We start from the raw sequence: 17,550 nt of genomic DNA, 5'->3' as shown, positions 1-17,550 counted from the left end.
TTCAGAAGGTCACTGCATAAATGTAAAATTTGAAGGAAATTCGTTTCTATTTATTTAATTTACATGTTCAATGATGTGGCTTCTAATCTCATATTATGTTGGTATTCCAATAGGTGTGAGACTATTGCCCTAGGAAATGGGACTGCTTGTCGAGAAACTGAGGAATACCTGAGCAATTTGATCCAGTTGGGATGGTTCAGGCCCTTCGATGTGGTCTATACAATTGTGAGTGAGCAGGGTGCATCCATTTACTCATGCAGCCCAGAGGCACAAAAGGAATTTCCCAAGATGGATACAAATGTGATAAGTGCAGGTTGGTGCAATGAGGTACATGCTGCATATTCTGGGATATGCAACCTAGATCCTGCCGATTTGAAAGTGGCAGAATTGCATGCACTTAAAGTTTCATTACTCAACGAGTGTCGATTGCATCTTTATATCACTCCCAGTTCATGTCTACATCTTACATCTTTCATTTATCAATGAATTTCTGTCTGTCCAGTGGGATTATATTTTATTTGAAATGTATGATGCATAATTTTCAATGAGGGGTAAAACATAAAAACAGACATCACCATCCCTGGTCAGCAGCATTCGTTTGACCCCACTTTCCTCTGCAAGCTAATGTTTTTGTCTTCATCCCTAGTGTCTTCCCTTTTACATTCTTGATATCTTGTGCGCTGTCAAGGCATCTCCGTTCATTTACTCATGTATCAGCTCATTATTTCTATAGATTTGGCTGCATAAGTTGCCCTGTTAATGGATTTCAGGACTCTTCTCTTCTCTCCCTTCTTATCGCTCCCAATCAGTCCATTTGATTTTCATCATTCCTCTGTGGTGCCACATTTCGAATGTTTCCATTTTTGATTTACGTGCTGTGACCTACTTTTGTGCTTCACTGCCATTAAAAAGCATATAGAACCCTTCGCTGCCTTCATTTCTGCTATTCCCTTCCTCTTCAGATTGGCCTTGACAGTCACGACGTAAACATGGCCGAGTGTGATGAAATCTTCGGTTTCCTTGGGCCATATTCATATGCAAGTCCACGGCAATGATTGCATGTTTGCGATGTGAAATATACATTTAATGATCGTATATAACCATCATTTTTCTTAATGTATGATTGGTTAACCATTGAAGAATCTTCTAAAATAACTCGAGAGTTTTTTTCCACCACTGACTGTCGTCTACGATGCCGGATCATATGTCCAAGTATACTTGAAACATTCCTTGTCAGCAAGTAAATAAAATATGTAATTCCATTTTCTGAAGGGAATTCTAATGGAAATGTTAGGGCCATTCTGATGGATGGAATGAGATCGGGAAAAAAATGGCTCACTGTCATGGACCGATGGAGTCAGCCATGTCTCGGAGAGGGCAATAATGTCAAAGGGGGAGAGCTCATGATCATGAGAGTTGCATATGGATAATATGTTTTTCGTACTTTGCACATTTTGATAGTAGTAAATGCTTAAGGGAGAGCTGGAAGGGCCGGGGTTTACACTCACATCACCAGAGAGGATCACTATCAGCGGAAGGATGAGTCTTGAGTTTCCAGGTTCGGCATCGAGGTTGGGGCAGAGAAGCCGTTGGCATGCCGCCCTCTGTCGGCCATGTTGAAAATTGCAATGCAATCTTGAGTTTGATTGGCTGGGAATTGCCATGCATGTCTTGACATTCCTTCAACATTATGGTGCTGAAGGTCAGGGTTTTTAAGGGTTTAAACCAAATTGTCACAAACCATGAAACATGGGTAGCCTGCATTACACCTGAATCAGACCGTTAATTCATGGAATGGCAGCACTGGTCATTTCCCGAGAGAGTTGAGTTGAAACAGACAATCTCAGCGCAAAAAATTATCTATACCATGTTTTTTTGACAGGAAAGAGTGTTGCTTGTCAATTTTTTACCTCGTGGTAGCACAATTAATTCTGTGAAATATTGTGAGACCTTGAACAAATTGTGCCATGAAATTGAGAACAAAAAATGAGGAATGCTGAGTATAAGGATTGCTTTGCTGCACGAGTCTAGACTTGTTCAAAGTTCACCGCGGCTAGTCCCGATATACTTTGAACTAGTCTAGAGCGAACACCTCTTTGTGTTCTATGTCCGGGCCTACTCTCCAGCTGTGGCGCTGTGCGCACGATTTGGACTGCTTGTGGCACCATATGCCCTGCAGTCCAGCAACATCTTATCCGGTAGTGTCCGAAAATATCCACAGGGAAGAATGACACCTCGGTAGCTTAACTGGCTGAAGCACTCGACTGGAAATCGGGGGATCTGGGTTTTAATCCCGGTCAAGGCGAATGATTTTTTTCTCTGTGGATTTTTCGCACAATTTGTGCATTGCGGGTGACTCCCGTAAAAATTATCACCACGGCTAGTCCCGGTATACTTTGAACTTGCACATTACTATTCTAGATCACCTAGATACCCAAATACGTTAACTCATTTTTATTTATTTATGTTCATTATACAAATGTTAACCTAAATGAAGTGGAAAAAATAGTGAAAGTCCAAACCTAGATTTTTTGCAAAATACCTCAATGTTTGTTGCCCTGGTGTGTGGACAAAACGTAAAGATTGTTCTATTGGCGAATATATAACAATAATATGTATCTATTAGATACTATAAGGCTATGATTCATGGAAAATATCACTTTCTGATTGACCATTTTACATTAATTAAAAATTAACTGATTTTCACTTAAATTTTAACTAAATCAGGGATAAATTTACGTATCTCATGGATATATTTTCATCCACAGTTGGAGTGTTGTTTTTTCATCAATGTTTTTAAAATTTGAGTTCTCTGAAGTGAACGGTAGATTTCTGAATTTGAATAAAATTTGATTAAAAAACTCATTCCTGCCGCTGTTTTAAAATATCTCCCAAACACTTTCTAGTTGGCATATGTATTAATTGACAATCCTAAGAGAGTGCAATGTTAAATCCTTTCCTAGGAGTGCGAAAAATCCACAGGGAAAAAATCATTCGCCTTGACCGGGATTCGAACCCGGATCCCTCGATTTCCGGCCGAGTGCTTTAGCCAGTTAAGCTACCGAGGCGTCATTCTTCCCTGTGGAAATTTGTGGACTATACCGGACAATTTTCGCACAATTGTGCATTGCGAGTGACTCCCGTAAAGTTATCACCGTGGCTAGTCCCGGTATTCGCGATTCCAGCCCGGAAGACGCCAACTACCGGCGAACAATGCAAGCAGCGCAATGGTGATAGAGTGGACTGTTTACGTGTAAATAAGATGCCGAATATAGGCTGCGTAGTGCCTTATAGTAATCCCTGATGCCTTTTGGCTTCTTTCCTGACAATTATCCCTCTTTAATAGATCTTTCGCTTATCTCGCATTTCAGTGATACCTCCAAAACTGTATATTTTACGTAACTCTTAACTGTAACGTAACTGAATTTTCTGTTCTCACAACTCAGCCTCTCACGTATTTGAACTTCGCTGGCAGTCATTTCCATTCTTTCTTCTCGGAAATTAACTGTAATAACCTCTTAATAAGTCTCAAGTATTTTTATAGTTTAATTCCTTTCATTCCACCTTTTGAGTACCTAGTTGAAATATTTTCCATTTGTTACTCTCCCTACTATGTGAGCAAAATAATAAACCACCACCTTTGATGATAATAATGTATCTTATTGTAACCATTTATTTTACTTTCGTCGTACATTTCATATGTGTCCTATATTTCATTCAAGAGGAAAATGATCGGCAAGGTGATTGTCTCTCGGCGTCATGGACGCGTTTTTTGGTGGAAATTCTTCTTCAAGATATATAATTTAGGGAGAATGTGTCCTCAAAGCTAGGCGTAGGTATAGTTCTTGTTGGCGCTAAGGTGAAGAGAGAGGATCGCGATCCAAAACACATTCATTGTATTTTGATATCCTAATTGGAGACATGGTGCAGTGAGTAGAGTTGAAACAGTTCATTAGATTAATAAATTTTCTTACTTGATAACGTTCTTCGTTTGAGAACTCAGTGTTAACTTCACCTCATAAAATCAAAGATTCCTTATAGTTTTCAGCACTTAATCAAGCAGGATCATTAAATTATCTACATTAAGGTTAATATCCCCATCTGTCTTACTTGATAACGTTCTTCGTTTGAGAACTCAGTGTTAACTTCACCTCATAAAATCAAAGATTCCTTATAGTTTTCAGCACTTAATCAAGCAGGATGATTAAATTATCTACATTAAGGTTAATATCCCCATCTGGAGTCTGATACATACAGATGACAACAACATATAAATAAATAAACTTAACAATCGAAATATCAAAAAGATTGTGCATGGGAATCACATTTTTACGGCTAATTGATTGAAAAAAATCACCAGATGTAGAAATCATTTATATAAGTACCTAGTTGAAATATTTTCCATTTGTTACTCTCCCTACTCTGTGAGCAAAATAATAAACCACCACCTTTGATGATAATAATGTATCTTATTGTAACCATAGGTCATGTACCATTTGGTTCACTATGCTTCTTATATATGCTCCTATAGCCTAGAAGAAGCATCTCAGTATCAATAGGTACTCATATAGCTCTGATAGTTGTTCTGTACACACTCTACTGATAGTTGTGTGTTGGTTAACATACTCTCAAATGATGACTTGAAGTCAGGTCTATTCTTATAAGGCCAGATGGATGCCTTAACATTATTTATGCCTTTTTGATGAGAAGTGCTTATCTATAAGTCTCCAATGAAGAGTAAGGTGGATTAGAGAGGTTAAATAAGGTAGAAGTGCAATATGGATATGGTGACTGAATAAGCCAATGCAATCATTTCTTTCAATTGCACCTTCTCCTTCATCACTCCCTCCACTTATAGCTTATTTTACCTCTCCACCTAGAGATTTTTTGGTTTTTCTCCAGTAATTAATAACTAAACATCCAGTTGGCATGCTTAAGTACAGACCTGACCTAATGGTATCATGCAGCTCCTGTACTTGTGAGTAACCATTCCAGCCCACTTAATTCTTTCTTACTTCCTACTCACTGACCCCTTTCCCTAAAAAAATACTCAAAATAGACTCAACCTGAACGATTTTACTCTCAAATGTTGACTAAGCAATTTTGACTTGAAGCTTCCTATCATTGGTGGTGAATACAAGTTTCAAGTGGGGATGGCAATAAAATATTTATAGGTAGTTTACTGTTAGAGAGGGGTCTGAGAAGTACAGAATTTTTCTGATTATTGGTGGGCAATCCTTATCCCTAATTCCAACAACTGCTTCACAGAGGAAAAGCCCTCTTTTAAAATGATGTACTGAAATTGGTTAATTAGAATGCAACAAACCCCAACTGTACTGATAATACATTCCTAATTATAAAACTTAATGGCACCCCTAAAAAGCCTATTTGGACCCATTTGGACATTGAGTATTTTAGAAATTAATTATGTACAATAACAACTACCCATGCACTGGAGAGGATAACCATCTCAGGCAGTTCTTGAACCCATGACCTTCAGCTTGCAAAGCGAGGCCTTTGCCCCACCACAACAAGGCCAGCATTATTGAGTTTAATTTACAAATACCCCTCGATGACTATCACTTGGTGTGACTGGACTCTTATAAAGTGATGGTAGAGTGGATGGATTAAATAAAGTTAAGGTGCAACATGTAGACAATAAACTATATTGACTCAGGATCAACTGTGTGAACACAACTTATTTTAACACTAAAAGAATACAAAAAAGTTTTTCTTTTCATCTACGACAGAGTTGCAATTGCTAAGTTGGACTAAATTCTTCTCCATACTGCAACACTTTGTTTACAAGTACTTACCTTAACACCTACTTTTTTACCACTCCACTCCAATGTACGTTTCATCATCACAGCCCACTTACTACTTTCTGTCAATGTCCTCGACTCTTTCCCCCATTATTCATCAAAATTAGCTAAGAACAAGTAACTAGGTAAAATAGATTCCATGAGCTAAGGTACCAGCAATACCACAGAAAGTTAGGATGGCCTTAAGTTAAATTGAAGAAAATTTTATGTGAATTCAATTTTTTATTATACTTTTTGGACATTTTGAAAACACGATACAAGAAAGAGGTAGGTAGAGAGTACCAAGGTTATGAAGTTTAAGTATATGAGTGTTGACTATTACTTAAAGTATGGGTTTTCTACTCAGGTCAGGGATGTAAACTTGGGAGGAAAGAAAAACATTTGTGGTACACTACATAGAGAAGTGGCAGGTGGATAACATAAAGGACTTTGAAGTCAATATAAAATAGGTTCAGTTAGCAAGCTGGTTCATAAATACAAAGCCTTTGAAGTCAACAACAGTGAGGACATTACAATCACAGTTCAATCATGGGCCTAATCATCAAACAAGAGATTTCTTAGGAGGAGCAATGATAAAATGTTTATGAAGTAAGGTTCAGTTGGCATGCAGGTTCATAAATACAAGGCCATTGAAGTCAACAACAGTGAGGACATTAATATCAAGTTCAATTATGGGCCTAGTCGTCACTCTAGTGATTTCTTAGGAAGAGAAATGAAAAATGTTTAAGAAATAAGGTTCATATAGAAAGCAGGTTCATAAAAACAAAGCCATTTAAGTCAACATAAGTGAGGACATTTAAATCACAGTTCAATCATGGGCCCAATCGTATCACAAGTGATTTGTTAGAGAGAGCAATGATAAAATGTTTATGAAGTAAAATTGTATAAAACTGTTTCAAAATTTTATACAATTTATACAATTACCATGGCAATTGTATAAATTGTATAAAATTTTGAAACAGGTTTATACAATTTTTTCATAGGGGAATGTTTAGTTAGCATGCAGTTTCATTATTACAAAGCCATTGCAATAAAAATAAGTGAGGACATTAATAGCACAGTTAAACTATGGGCATAATAAGAGGAAGTTTTATGGAGAAACCTGTTTCAAAAAAGGAATCTGAAGGGAATGTATGGGAACGGAGTTCCTATTTCAGAGTTCGATAAGACCACCGAATAACATTGAGAAACGCTTAATTTCTCCTCATCGTCGTTTTCCTCGGTGGGACCATCGCCTTGTTAGTGTTTTCCATGACGCTTTACAAGTTGAAAATTACGATAGAGCTCTAAAATGAAGTTAATAATGAACCAGCGGAATAGATAAATGTGCACCAATGTATTGGAGAGTGGTTCAAAAAACGATATATATTGAATGAAAAAGAGCACTACATAAGGAAAATCCTCTGTACTGTGACGTGCAAATACGATACTTAATAACTCGATAGGTATAAAGGAAAAATATAGCAGAAGATGGAGCAAAATAGCCATATAACGCTCGTTGCGATCTAATATAGCAACATACTTTATCACCAATGTGTCCGCCATCTTGGAAAATTACGTCACCGACGCTAGCGCCGCTGGTGGTGATTTGAGTCGCCAATACTTAAATTCGTCAAGAGAGAACACCTCGTGTTCAAAATTCGGGCTTTTCTCTCCGGCTGTGGCGCCATGCGCACGATTTGGACTGCTCGTCGCATAATATGCTCGGCAGTCCATACCACCATGTCCGGTATAGTCCACAAATTTCCACAGGGAAGAATGACGCCTCGGTAGCTTAACTGGCTAAAGCACTCGGCCGGAAATCGAGGGATCCGGGTTCGAGTCCCGGTCAAGGCGAATGATTTTTTCCCTGTGGATTTTTCGCACAATTGTGCATTGCGGGTGACTCCCGTAAAGTTATCACCGTGGCTAGTCCCGGTATACTTAAAAAAAAAACCTTTCCTAGGAATTTCAAACGACCTAATTACCTGCTCCTCAATAATTTTAAGAATTATATTGGCTGGACTTCAAGTAAATGATACAATTTTCTCAGCTTACTGTCTTATAACAGCTAAACTGTATGAAAACTTTATCCATGGCATCACACGCCACCAATTATTCACAAATTTTTTATACATGGAGCGGGAAGAGTGAAAAATGCCATTTTTTTCTTTTGGGAAGATGCATTGGAAGCCCAGCACAGGATATGCATAGTGATAATCACACCAGAAAAGAGTCTAGGGTTACCACAAGGCATGACCTTTTCCATAGGCTTCTGCTTACATCAGATCCTTTTATTTCTTGTTCTGTGGGGTTCACCGTAGAGGAAAAATTACCAGAGGACAGGAAAAATCTTCTGGTAATTGAAGAAAATATTTTGGAATGTTAGTCTTCGTCCTCTGACTAGGAATCTAGGCCTTTGTTTTTGAGCTGTTTGCAATAAAAATATTTCTCTACGAGCGTGATGCGCCCGCTCCCAGCGGGCTTCCCCCGCTCTTTTCAATGCAGGTCCACAGAGGGATAGGCACATTTCTAATTTTAAAATGTAGAAAAAAAACGCAGGGTCTTATGTACAAATTTAATTGGAATGTTCATGAACAAATTGAGGTCAGAGGACCTCTTTAAACACGACATTGGAAGTAATTTCACTATCCTCTGTTAAACGCACATGATGACTCATACTTACGTATCAACAAGAGACTTGAATGTGGAATCAGCCGCATTTTGATAAAAGTTATTTAAAGAATGCGAGGTATTGTTGCAAATGAACAAATGTATCAGTTTGTGCGCCATTAACGTCAGGAATATTTACCGTTTTTTTTTATTATTTAAAAACTAATTTTAGGAAACAATAGCAACATTTAGGAAGTAAGATATGCCGTCGCATGTTCTCTGATAAATTCTGTGCATTTTGGTGCCTCATTTGTAGAGTTTGGTTGCGTATAAGTTGAGAAAAAGGTATCTATACAGTATAAATAATATAGAAGATGGTATTTTCTGGGAGGGGTGAATCAATTTGCACAGTTGTTCTCTGGGTATTGGAACTTTATTCCAAAAGACAAAAAGGATATGATACACCATACACGAATGGATCTAGCGAACTTCGCACCATGACTGCGGCCAACCGACCGAACCGACACACACGGACCGACCAACTTGGGCAGACTCGACGGACTGCTCTAGCCCGAGCAGGCCACACACCTTCTCCCACACCGCAATATCGACAGTCAATTGTCACAGTATATATGAGAAATTGTCTCAACTACAACACCCCTCCTCAATTTCTCATACATCTTAAATTTACCCTATGCTTGCAAAACACTTTTGCTGATAACCCTTTTGTCAGTACATCCGCCTCCTGTTCAGAGGAAGGCACATATTCAATGTAGATAACCTTAGAGTTATACAAGTCTTTTACAAACTGATATTTTATATCAATGTGTTTCATGTGTTTTCTCTTCCAATTTTCTACAGTCTGAATACATGATTGATTATCTTGGAAAATTGTTATTGGATCCTTCATATTAACATTCATTTCAGACATCAACACTTTAAACCATAACACTTCAGTCGTAGCTGCCACTAAAGCAACATACTCAGCCTCAGTCGAAGACAATGCTACTGTACTTTGTTTCTTTGTGTTCCATACAACTAGATCACCATACATTTTCAATAAATAACCAGATGTTGATTTTCTATCACTACAATTTGAAAAAGCTGCATCGGCATAGCACAACAAAGGTGTACTTGAATTACCTTCATACTTTAAACCAAAATCAAGTGTTCCTTGAATGTACCTCAAGATTCTTTTTAAGCCTTTCCATTGTATTTCAGTGGCATTACTTTGAAATTGACTATAAAAATTCACTGCAGCACAAATATCAGGTCTTGTTCCTAGACATGCATACATCAAACTTCCCACTAGTTCTCTATATGGTTTAACACCAATGATACATTCTTGAGATGTCACATCGTTATCTGGTTGGAGTTCAATTGGAGTACTCACTGGTTTACATGATTCCATATTAAATTTAGTCAAAACTTTCTTTAAGTAATTTGTTTGATTAATAAACAGACCATCACTAGTAAAAGTTACCTTAATTCCCAAGAAATTACTGGTAACACCTAAGTCTCTCATTTTAAATTCACCCATTAACTTTTGTTTCACCTCATTTAACAAATCACTATTATTTCCTGCAATTAAGAAATCATCAACATAAAGCAGTAGGTACATTACATCCACTTCACTTCTCATTATGTATAAACATTCATCAGCTTTACTGCTTTCAAAACCCAGTGCTCTTATAAACTCATCAAACCTTTTATTCCACTCAAGGGGTGCTTGTTTTAAACCATATAATGTTTTTTTGAGTTTACACACTAAACCACTTTTGACATTCAAGCCTTCCGGTGGGTACATGTAAATTTCCTCTTTAAGATCACCGTGTAGAAAAGCATTCTTTACATCTAATCGGTTGACAAATAATTTCTCTTTGTTTATGAGACATAGCAATGCACGAAAGGTTGACAAACGTGCTACAGGAGCATAAGTTTCCTCATAGTCTATCCCTCTTTTCTGTGCACAACCTTTAATTACCAGTCTTGCCTTAAGTCTTTCTACATTTCCATCACCATCTTCCTTAATGGTAAACACCCATCTACTTTTAATTGGTAATTTACCTTGCGGAAGAGAAACTAATTCCCAAAGTTCTAATGCATCAAGTTCATCATTAACTGCTGCAAACCATAAATCTTTATCATCCCTATGTTGTAGTTCAGTATAACAATTTGGAACATCATTGCAGTAATTTGTTGCAAAGAGTGACACATCACAATTATTTTTTAAGTTAAAGTTATCAAGAGTATCATCACTCTTTTCTTTCACAGTTACTTCATTTGCAAATTCAGTCTCGTTAGGATTAGTGGCTAAGGTTACATAATCTTCTAGATATTTAGGTTTTAATTTCACTCTACTACTTCTCCTGAGTGGTTCCTCACTTTCACCACTTCCCTGTTCAATTGGTTCAATCAGCTCAGTACTCTCATCTAAAGATTTATCTTTCCATGCAATATCCCAATTTTCAGTTACTGAGTCATTGTTAGTTTCAACAAAGATTACATTCCTTCCCACAATAACTTTGTTATCTTCTAATGACCACAACCTATACCCATTATCACAGTATCCCAACATAATACATCTTTTCCTTCTTGAGTCAAATTTACTATGTGTGTGCTCCTTCGGTTTGTGAAGATAAGCCTCACACCCAAGCACTCTCAATTTGCTTAAGTCAGGACGTTCACCATACCACATCTCCGCAGAGACTTTACTTTCATTAAGGGCTGTGGTAGGACTTCTATTGATTAAGTACACTGCTGTCATCACAGCTTCAAACCAAAAGGACTTTCTCAACCGACTACCAACAAGCATACATCGAGCCTTATCTAGAATTGTTCGATTCATTCTTTCAGCAACGCCATTATTCTCCGGAGTTCCTGGAATGGTTAGCTCAAATTTAATTCCTTTTTCTCTAAAGAATTTCTTTACTTGGCTGTTCACATATTCTGTACCATTGTCACATCTAAAGGCACATATTTTAGTTGAAAAACGACTCGTGACTCTAGCTTCGTACTGTTTTAAATATTCATACACATCAGATTTGGACTTCAGACCAAAAACAACAGTGAAATGTGTATAATCATCAATCAAAGTCAAAATATATTTAATACCATTATACGCTAGAGGAGTTATTGGCCCACAAACATCACTATGTATTCGTTCCAATGGTCTTGTGGTTTGAGATCTCGTTCTATTAAATGGTTGTTTCGTCTGTTTGCCCTGAATACATATTTTACACACATCTAAATTATCACATTTCAAATCACCAATACCATCAACAATTTTACAAAGATGTTTTAAATTTGGATTGCCAATATGACCTAACCTGGTATGCCAAACTTGATCACTTACACTTGAAAAAGCCTTTCTCTCAATGGCACACTCGTCAATGACAATAGGAAGTTTATAGATATTATCCATTCTATCGCCAACAACAATATTTGCATTACCTTTCTTGACATAACATTTCTTATTTCGAAAATTAATTTCAAACCCTTTCTTTTCTAGTCTTGAAACAGAAATTAAATTGAACTTGAGATTTTCCACTATTAGCACATTATTCATTTCTATCTTGTTTGCTTTTCCATTCACAACTGCAAATGCTTTTATATCTCCTACTTCTTTAGCAACAAGAAAAGTATCTGACTTTGCTACCGTTATTTTTATTGGATTGTCAAATTGTCTAATATTATAGATCAGAGTTCCCACCTTAACAAGATGATCTGATGCACCGGAGTCCAACACCCAGTCACTCTCAGGTGTTGCGGTTTCGCTTACCACCGCTGATGATACTGCCGTTGTTTGGAAGCTGTAGGCAGGTTCCACCTCCTCTTCTGCCACCAAACATGCATCATTTCTGCCTCCGTTGTTCCATGGTCTTCCTCTGCGACCAACTGCTCGTCCACCTCTTCCATTCGAGCGCCCATGAAACGCTCCTCCTCCAGGCTTCCAGCACTGCACCTTCCTATGTCCTCTCAAGCCGCAATTGTGACAATTGAATTTGAAGCTTTCTTTCTTCTCTCTTCCTTCACTTTGGGTCCTCTGGTTGCCCCTCCTGCAGCCAGCAAAGGCCATATTCGGGACATCTCGTTCCGAAGCGACTGAATCTCTTGTCTCTTTCTTGTGTGCCTCGTACTCCTCAATCCTCACTCTAACAAACTCCATTTTCAATTCTGTTGCAGCCAGCGATTGCAGACTAGTTACAACTGTCTCATACGATGATGGCATCGTCATCAGGAATCTTATTACGGCACCGTCATCGTCAATTTTCTCGCCGGTTTGTTTTAGGGAACGGATCAGTCTGTCGAATCTCAGGCAGTATTCGCTAAACGATTCCTCTGTTGGGTCATACACAAGCGTATGTAATTGTTTCGAAAGCATCATTCGACTCATCACAGACTTCTTCTCGAATCTATTCTCTAATGCTTTCCACACGTCAAAAGCGGTAACTTTGCTTTTGACTAGCTCCAGCTGACTATCTTGTATTCTCTGAATTATTAGACTTTTGCATTTCTTATCGTTCCTACGTAATTGCATAATGTCTTTCTGCTTCTTTTCTCGTGCGGACTCGTTGTCACTTGCTAATATTGCGTACGGTTCTGACAGGACATCGAACGACCTTTCAACATGTGACAGGACTTCCTTCTCATCTAAAAACACTTCCATTCTATATTTCCAGTCACTATAGTTCTTCCCATCTAATAGCGGTATTCTATATCGCTCTTCTTCCATATTAGAAGTTCTAATCCACCACGTGGTCGCAAGTCACTTTCTCACTGTTTCTGGAGTTCCTGCGCTCGTAACCCCTGGGTCCATAACCTCTGGGAGGGGTGAATCAATTTGCACAGTTGTTCTCTGGGTATTGGAACTTTATTCCAAAAGACAAAAAGGATATGATACACCATACACGAATGGATCTAGCGAACTTCGCACCATGACTGCGGCCAACCGACCGAACCGACACACATGGACCGACCAACTTGGGCAGACTCGATGGACTGCTCTAGCCCGAGCAGGCCACACACCTTCTCCCACACCGCAATATCGACAGTCAATTGTCACAGTATATATGAGAAATTGTCTCAACTACAACATATTTTTACGTCATTATCCTTCAATTACCAAAATTTCAAGTTTAAAGACCCTATAGCAATTTTCAATCATCATTTAACCTATGCACAGCTTGTTAATATCTTTAATGTTGTCATCAATAGAAGACATTCTATCTTTCCCTTGATATTCCGGTATCAAAAATTGCCCCTGAATACTATACTCCCTGTGTCACTATAATGACTTCACTGTGTAGCAATATATGTAGTGGACTAAGTCATCCTAAATGAGTTTCATTAAATCTTTAAAATACACAACGTTAAAAATTTTTTTTATTAATATAGCTCTAAGACTACAGTGATTTTTGGCCAAATTTTTTCACCTTCAGCCCACCGTGCGGCAGTACTGAGAACCAGGTTCCGAAACCGACCCATCTCTAGTATAAATGGTTGGTGTCCTAATGCCCCCTACCACATGTGTATTTAGGTGGCTTGTGGGGTAGTATATACATGGATGTTTATTTAGAAGTGATAAATAATGAAACTTTTAGGAACCCAGTCTACGCTTGATGAATTTTAGTTTTTGTTTGTGCCAGAAAGCAGGTAATTACAATATAATAATAGCTATCTACTTATTTGTCAAGACTTAAAGCTGTTGTGGATGTTAATGTAGCTGTGAGATACGTTACATTATAAAATAATGTATAAAATAATTCAGCATTCAACTGTAAAAATTCATGCAATGGACTCAAACACATTTTGTACATCGGGGATCATATATAAATTTGGCAATGGAATAAAGCTCTGTTAACACTAATTACCTCAGTAATTGTGGTGAGTACGTACTTGTTGACCAATAGTTAGCATTCCTGAATATGCTTGCATTCATAAGTAGATGCTTGTGGCTGTCACTCAAATTGCAAGACCTACCTATATTCATTGAGAGTGCAAAATTAAGAAAAACATTGGCTTATTTTTCTGCAAATTTGATTCTTTTTGTATTCTTAAAGTTTTCTGATTACTTACAGTGTCCATAGCAAGGAGGTTACAAGATCCATTGGCTGAGCTCGTCAAGATAGAGGCTCGTCATTTGGGTGTTGGCATGTACCAACATGACATTTCTGATTCCAAACTCAGGTCAACCCTTGATGAGGTGGTCATTGAATGTGTCAGCTTTGTGGGCGTTGATCTCAATGCTGCATCTCACTGCATTCTCAGGTCAGTCTCCCCTCTCACGGTCATGCTCATTTCGATGAGCAACATACATATTGTAACCCCACCGTGCGGGGCACATTCGGGGAGGGGGAGATTGGAGGGCAAAAGGGGGGGGGGCGGAGGTGTAGCGGGGATATTCCGTGCACCTGGGGCGAGGGAATGGGATTTTGGGAAAGGGTAGGAGGGGAAGTTTAGGGGTGATGAGACCTGAGACAGGAGCGTTCGGATAAAGAAAGCCGTTCGACTGCGTAGTTCGCTCAACATAAATTTAATGAGTTTAAATATGATCATTTACAAATACAAGCAAATCAATGGCAAAAGTAACAATTAACTTCTTCTCCTTGAATTCAATGAAATACAACGCATACTTCACTATGCTGCATAACAGAAAAATTTCAGTCCTTAACCTAAACCCAAAAAAAATCACGCTACACGTTTTCACTTTCATAACCCATACAAAAACCACAAGAAAAGGGGACAAATAAATAAAAAACAAAAAACGGGGGGGGGATGGAAATATGAAACAACGAAATAGATATTGCACAGAAATTCACACGGTAATAGGGGGAAGTACTGTCCTCTTCTCTATTTGTGCGGGGGAATTTTATCAATGTTTTTAATGAATTCTCTTCTTGACTTGGTGAAGTGGGAATTTTCTTCTGTTCCTTGAGGGGGGGGGGGGGGTTGGGGGGGGGGAATGGGATTTCGTGGCTTTTCTCTTACAGTTTGTCGAATTTTCGGGGCTCTCGATCTGCTGATCGTGGCGATTCCGTTCCGCGGCGTATGCTGCTCTGCGTCAACTCCGGCAGGTTCACGAGTGGGAGATGGCCTCTCTGCGACAGTTGGGAGATCCTTTCATCAGCACCACGAGTCTACCTTGCAACTCCTACTCGCGTTGGGCACCCTCTCTCTCTCTCTCTCGGGATCTCTCCACCAACTTTTTTCTCTGCCTCCCCACACTCCGCCTACTCTTGGGAGCGTTTTTTTCTTTGTTCGGAATCGCCAAAAAAGAAAATCATCTAAGCCCCTTTTCCTCCGGTGCACCACGTTATATAGCCATTGAGGGGAGGAAACACCGGGGAAGGGGGGGGGGGTCAGGGGAAAGAAAGGGATGATGCACTTGGGGCTGGACGGTCACTTCACCAAGGACACGGGGGGGGGGGGGGGAACCACGTTCTTCTTCGTCTTAAGAATTCGACTTGCACACATATGGAGGGGGGGGGGAAGGGAGAGCATTACCAATTGTGGGGAGAAAAATAGGGAAACATCAAATGGGGACTCAATGATTCATGACACTCACGCACACATTCACACGGACACATATCAAAAGAAAAAAAAACGGCCTTCCTTTACCTCGCACTCCCGTCTCATGCGCCACTATGTAAGCGGGCAGAATGCACCGGTTACATATGCCCTCCTCTCAAAAGGAGGAAATACGGGGAACGTATTTACGAAAAAAAATATCCAGGCAACCCGCCCAAAAAAAAAAAAAAAATCGCGATTCGCGAGGGGAACGCCCTCCTACTCAGGCGGAGCAACACACAGTAAACAAAGGCGGAATACAAAACATCGCCTAGGGAACGCGTCTGGCAAAGGAAAAAAAATATTAGACCTCGGACATGTACGGAATTAGATTCCCGAAATTGTACGGACCTATCAATCCGCCGTCTTCTCCTTCCAACTCGACAGCATTTGGGGCAACGATACGGCGAATGACATATGGTCCGCTGTACAATGGGAAAAAATAACATTGGGCTGATTGTATCAGAATAATTTTTACAACAGCGCGCGTAATAGTTGCTCATTCCAAGGAATGCTCGAAGGCTCCGAACGTTTTTCGGCCGTTCGCAATCCACTATCGCCTTCACCTTGTCTGGGTTGGCCTTCGTTCCCTTATTATCAATAACGTGTCCCAAAAAATGGATTCCTTTCCTTAGGAAATTAGATTTAGTTATATTTAACCTTAAATTTGCTTTCTCGAAACGGTTGAAGATATCCCTGATACCTTTTTGAAGCATACTTTTAATTTCTGGACATAAATGGAGCCTCTCCTTCTCCTCATGATTCAACTCGTGGGCTGGGGTCCTTCCTACCCGTAGTGTTGATAAAATGGGGACTTCCACTTTTATGCTCGGCAGGTTTGGGTGGGGGAAGTCGCTCGACCCAAACTCCGTAAGTTTTCCGCCCGCGGAGGTGGAAAGGAAAAATCCATTAGAGATTGGGGCATATTATCCTCATTCCGATTCCCTTCGCCCCCTTCTCTCTCATTTCCCTCCTGTCTATCTGCTTGAGTCTGCCCTCCTCCTCGGCTTCCACCATGGTGCCACGAGCTAAACCCCCTGCGTGACGGATTCCTTATCGCGTTTACGTTAGGGTGGGTTTCTTCTGCCCTTCCAAAATGATTTTGGGACTGATCGAATCGTCCGAGCATAATTAAGAGCTTGTCGTAAGTGGCAACTTCCAAACTACGGAGCAAATCCTGAACATATGGTGGGAAATGTCTTACCAATAATGCCACCATTTCCTCCTCATTCTCCGGCGGCTCACACAGTTTGATCGCTGCGATTTTCCGAGTCGCGTACTCTTGCATGCTACTTCCCGGCGTCCTCCTGTACATTCCCGACATAACTTTAATTTTATAATTTATCCGATGCTCTTTACTCCAATACCGCGCGACAAATAGTTGTTTGAATACTTCCATCTCCTCCGGAAAAGGAAAAATAGTATCTGCCCATCCCTTTGCCCCTTCATCCAACATCTGATAGAAAAACCGCGATCGTATCTCGGGCGGGATGGCGTGAACGGAATAGTAGTTTTCAACTCCCCTCATAAATGCTATGGGGTGTTCATGTGGTTTGCCACGGAATGC

At 39.5% G+C, this 17,550-nt stretch overlaps 1 protein-coding gene across 3 annotated transcripts in view; it reads left to right on the top strand.

Annotated features, from left to right (window-relative positions):
• Window positions 1-17,550, top strand: part of LOC124164578 (S1 RNA-binding domain-containing protein 1) — a 95,611-nt gene that overhangs the window by 59,706 nt on the left and 18,355 nt on the right. For all 3 annotated transcript variants that reach the window (XM_046541971.1, XM_046541973.1, XM_046541974.1), the window contains exons 9-10: window positions 114-313; window positions 14,495-14,684. In XM_046541971.1, the coding sequence (XP_046397927.1) occupies window positions 114-313; window positions 14,495-14,684 (390 nt within the window). The remainder of the gene's footprint in view (window positions 1-113; window positions 314-14,494; window positions 14,685-17,550) is intronic.

This window comes from Ischnura elegans, chromosome 8 (assembly GCF_921293095.1).
Source record: "Ischnura elegans chromosome 8, ioIscEleg1.1, whole genome shotgun sequence".
NCBI classification, from domain to species: Eukaryota; Metazoa; Arthropoda; class Insecta; order Odonata; family Coenagrionidae; genus Ischnura; species Ischnura elegans.
This window is presented reverse-complemented; position numbering and strand designations above follow the sequence as displayed.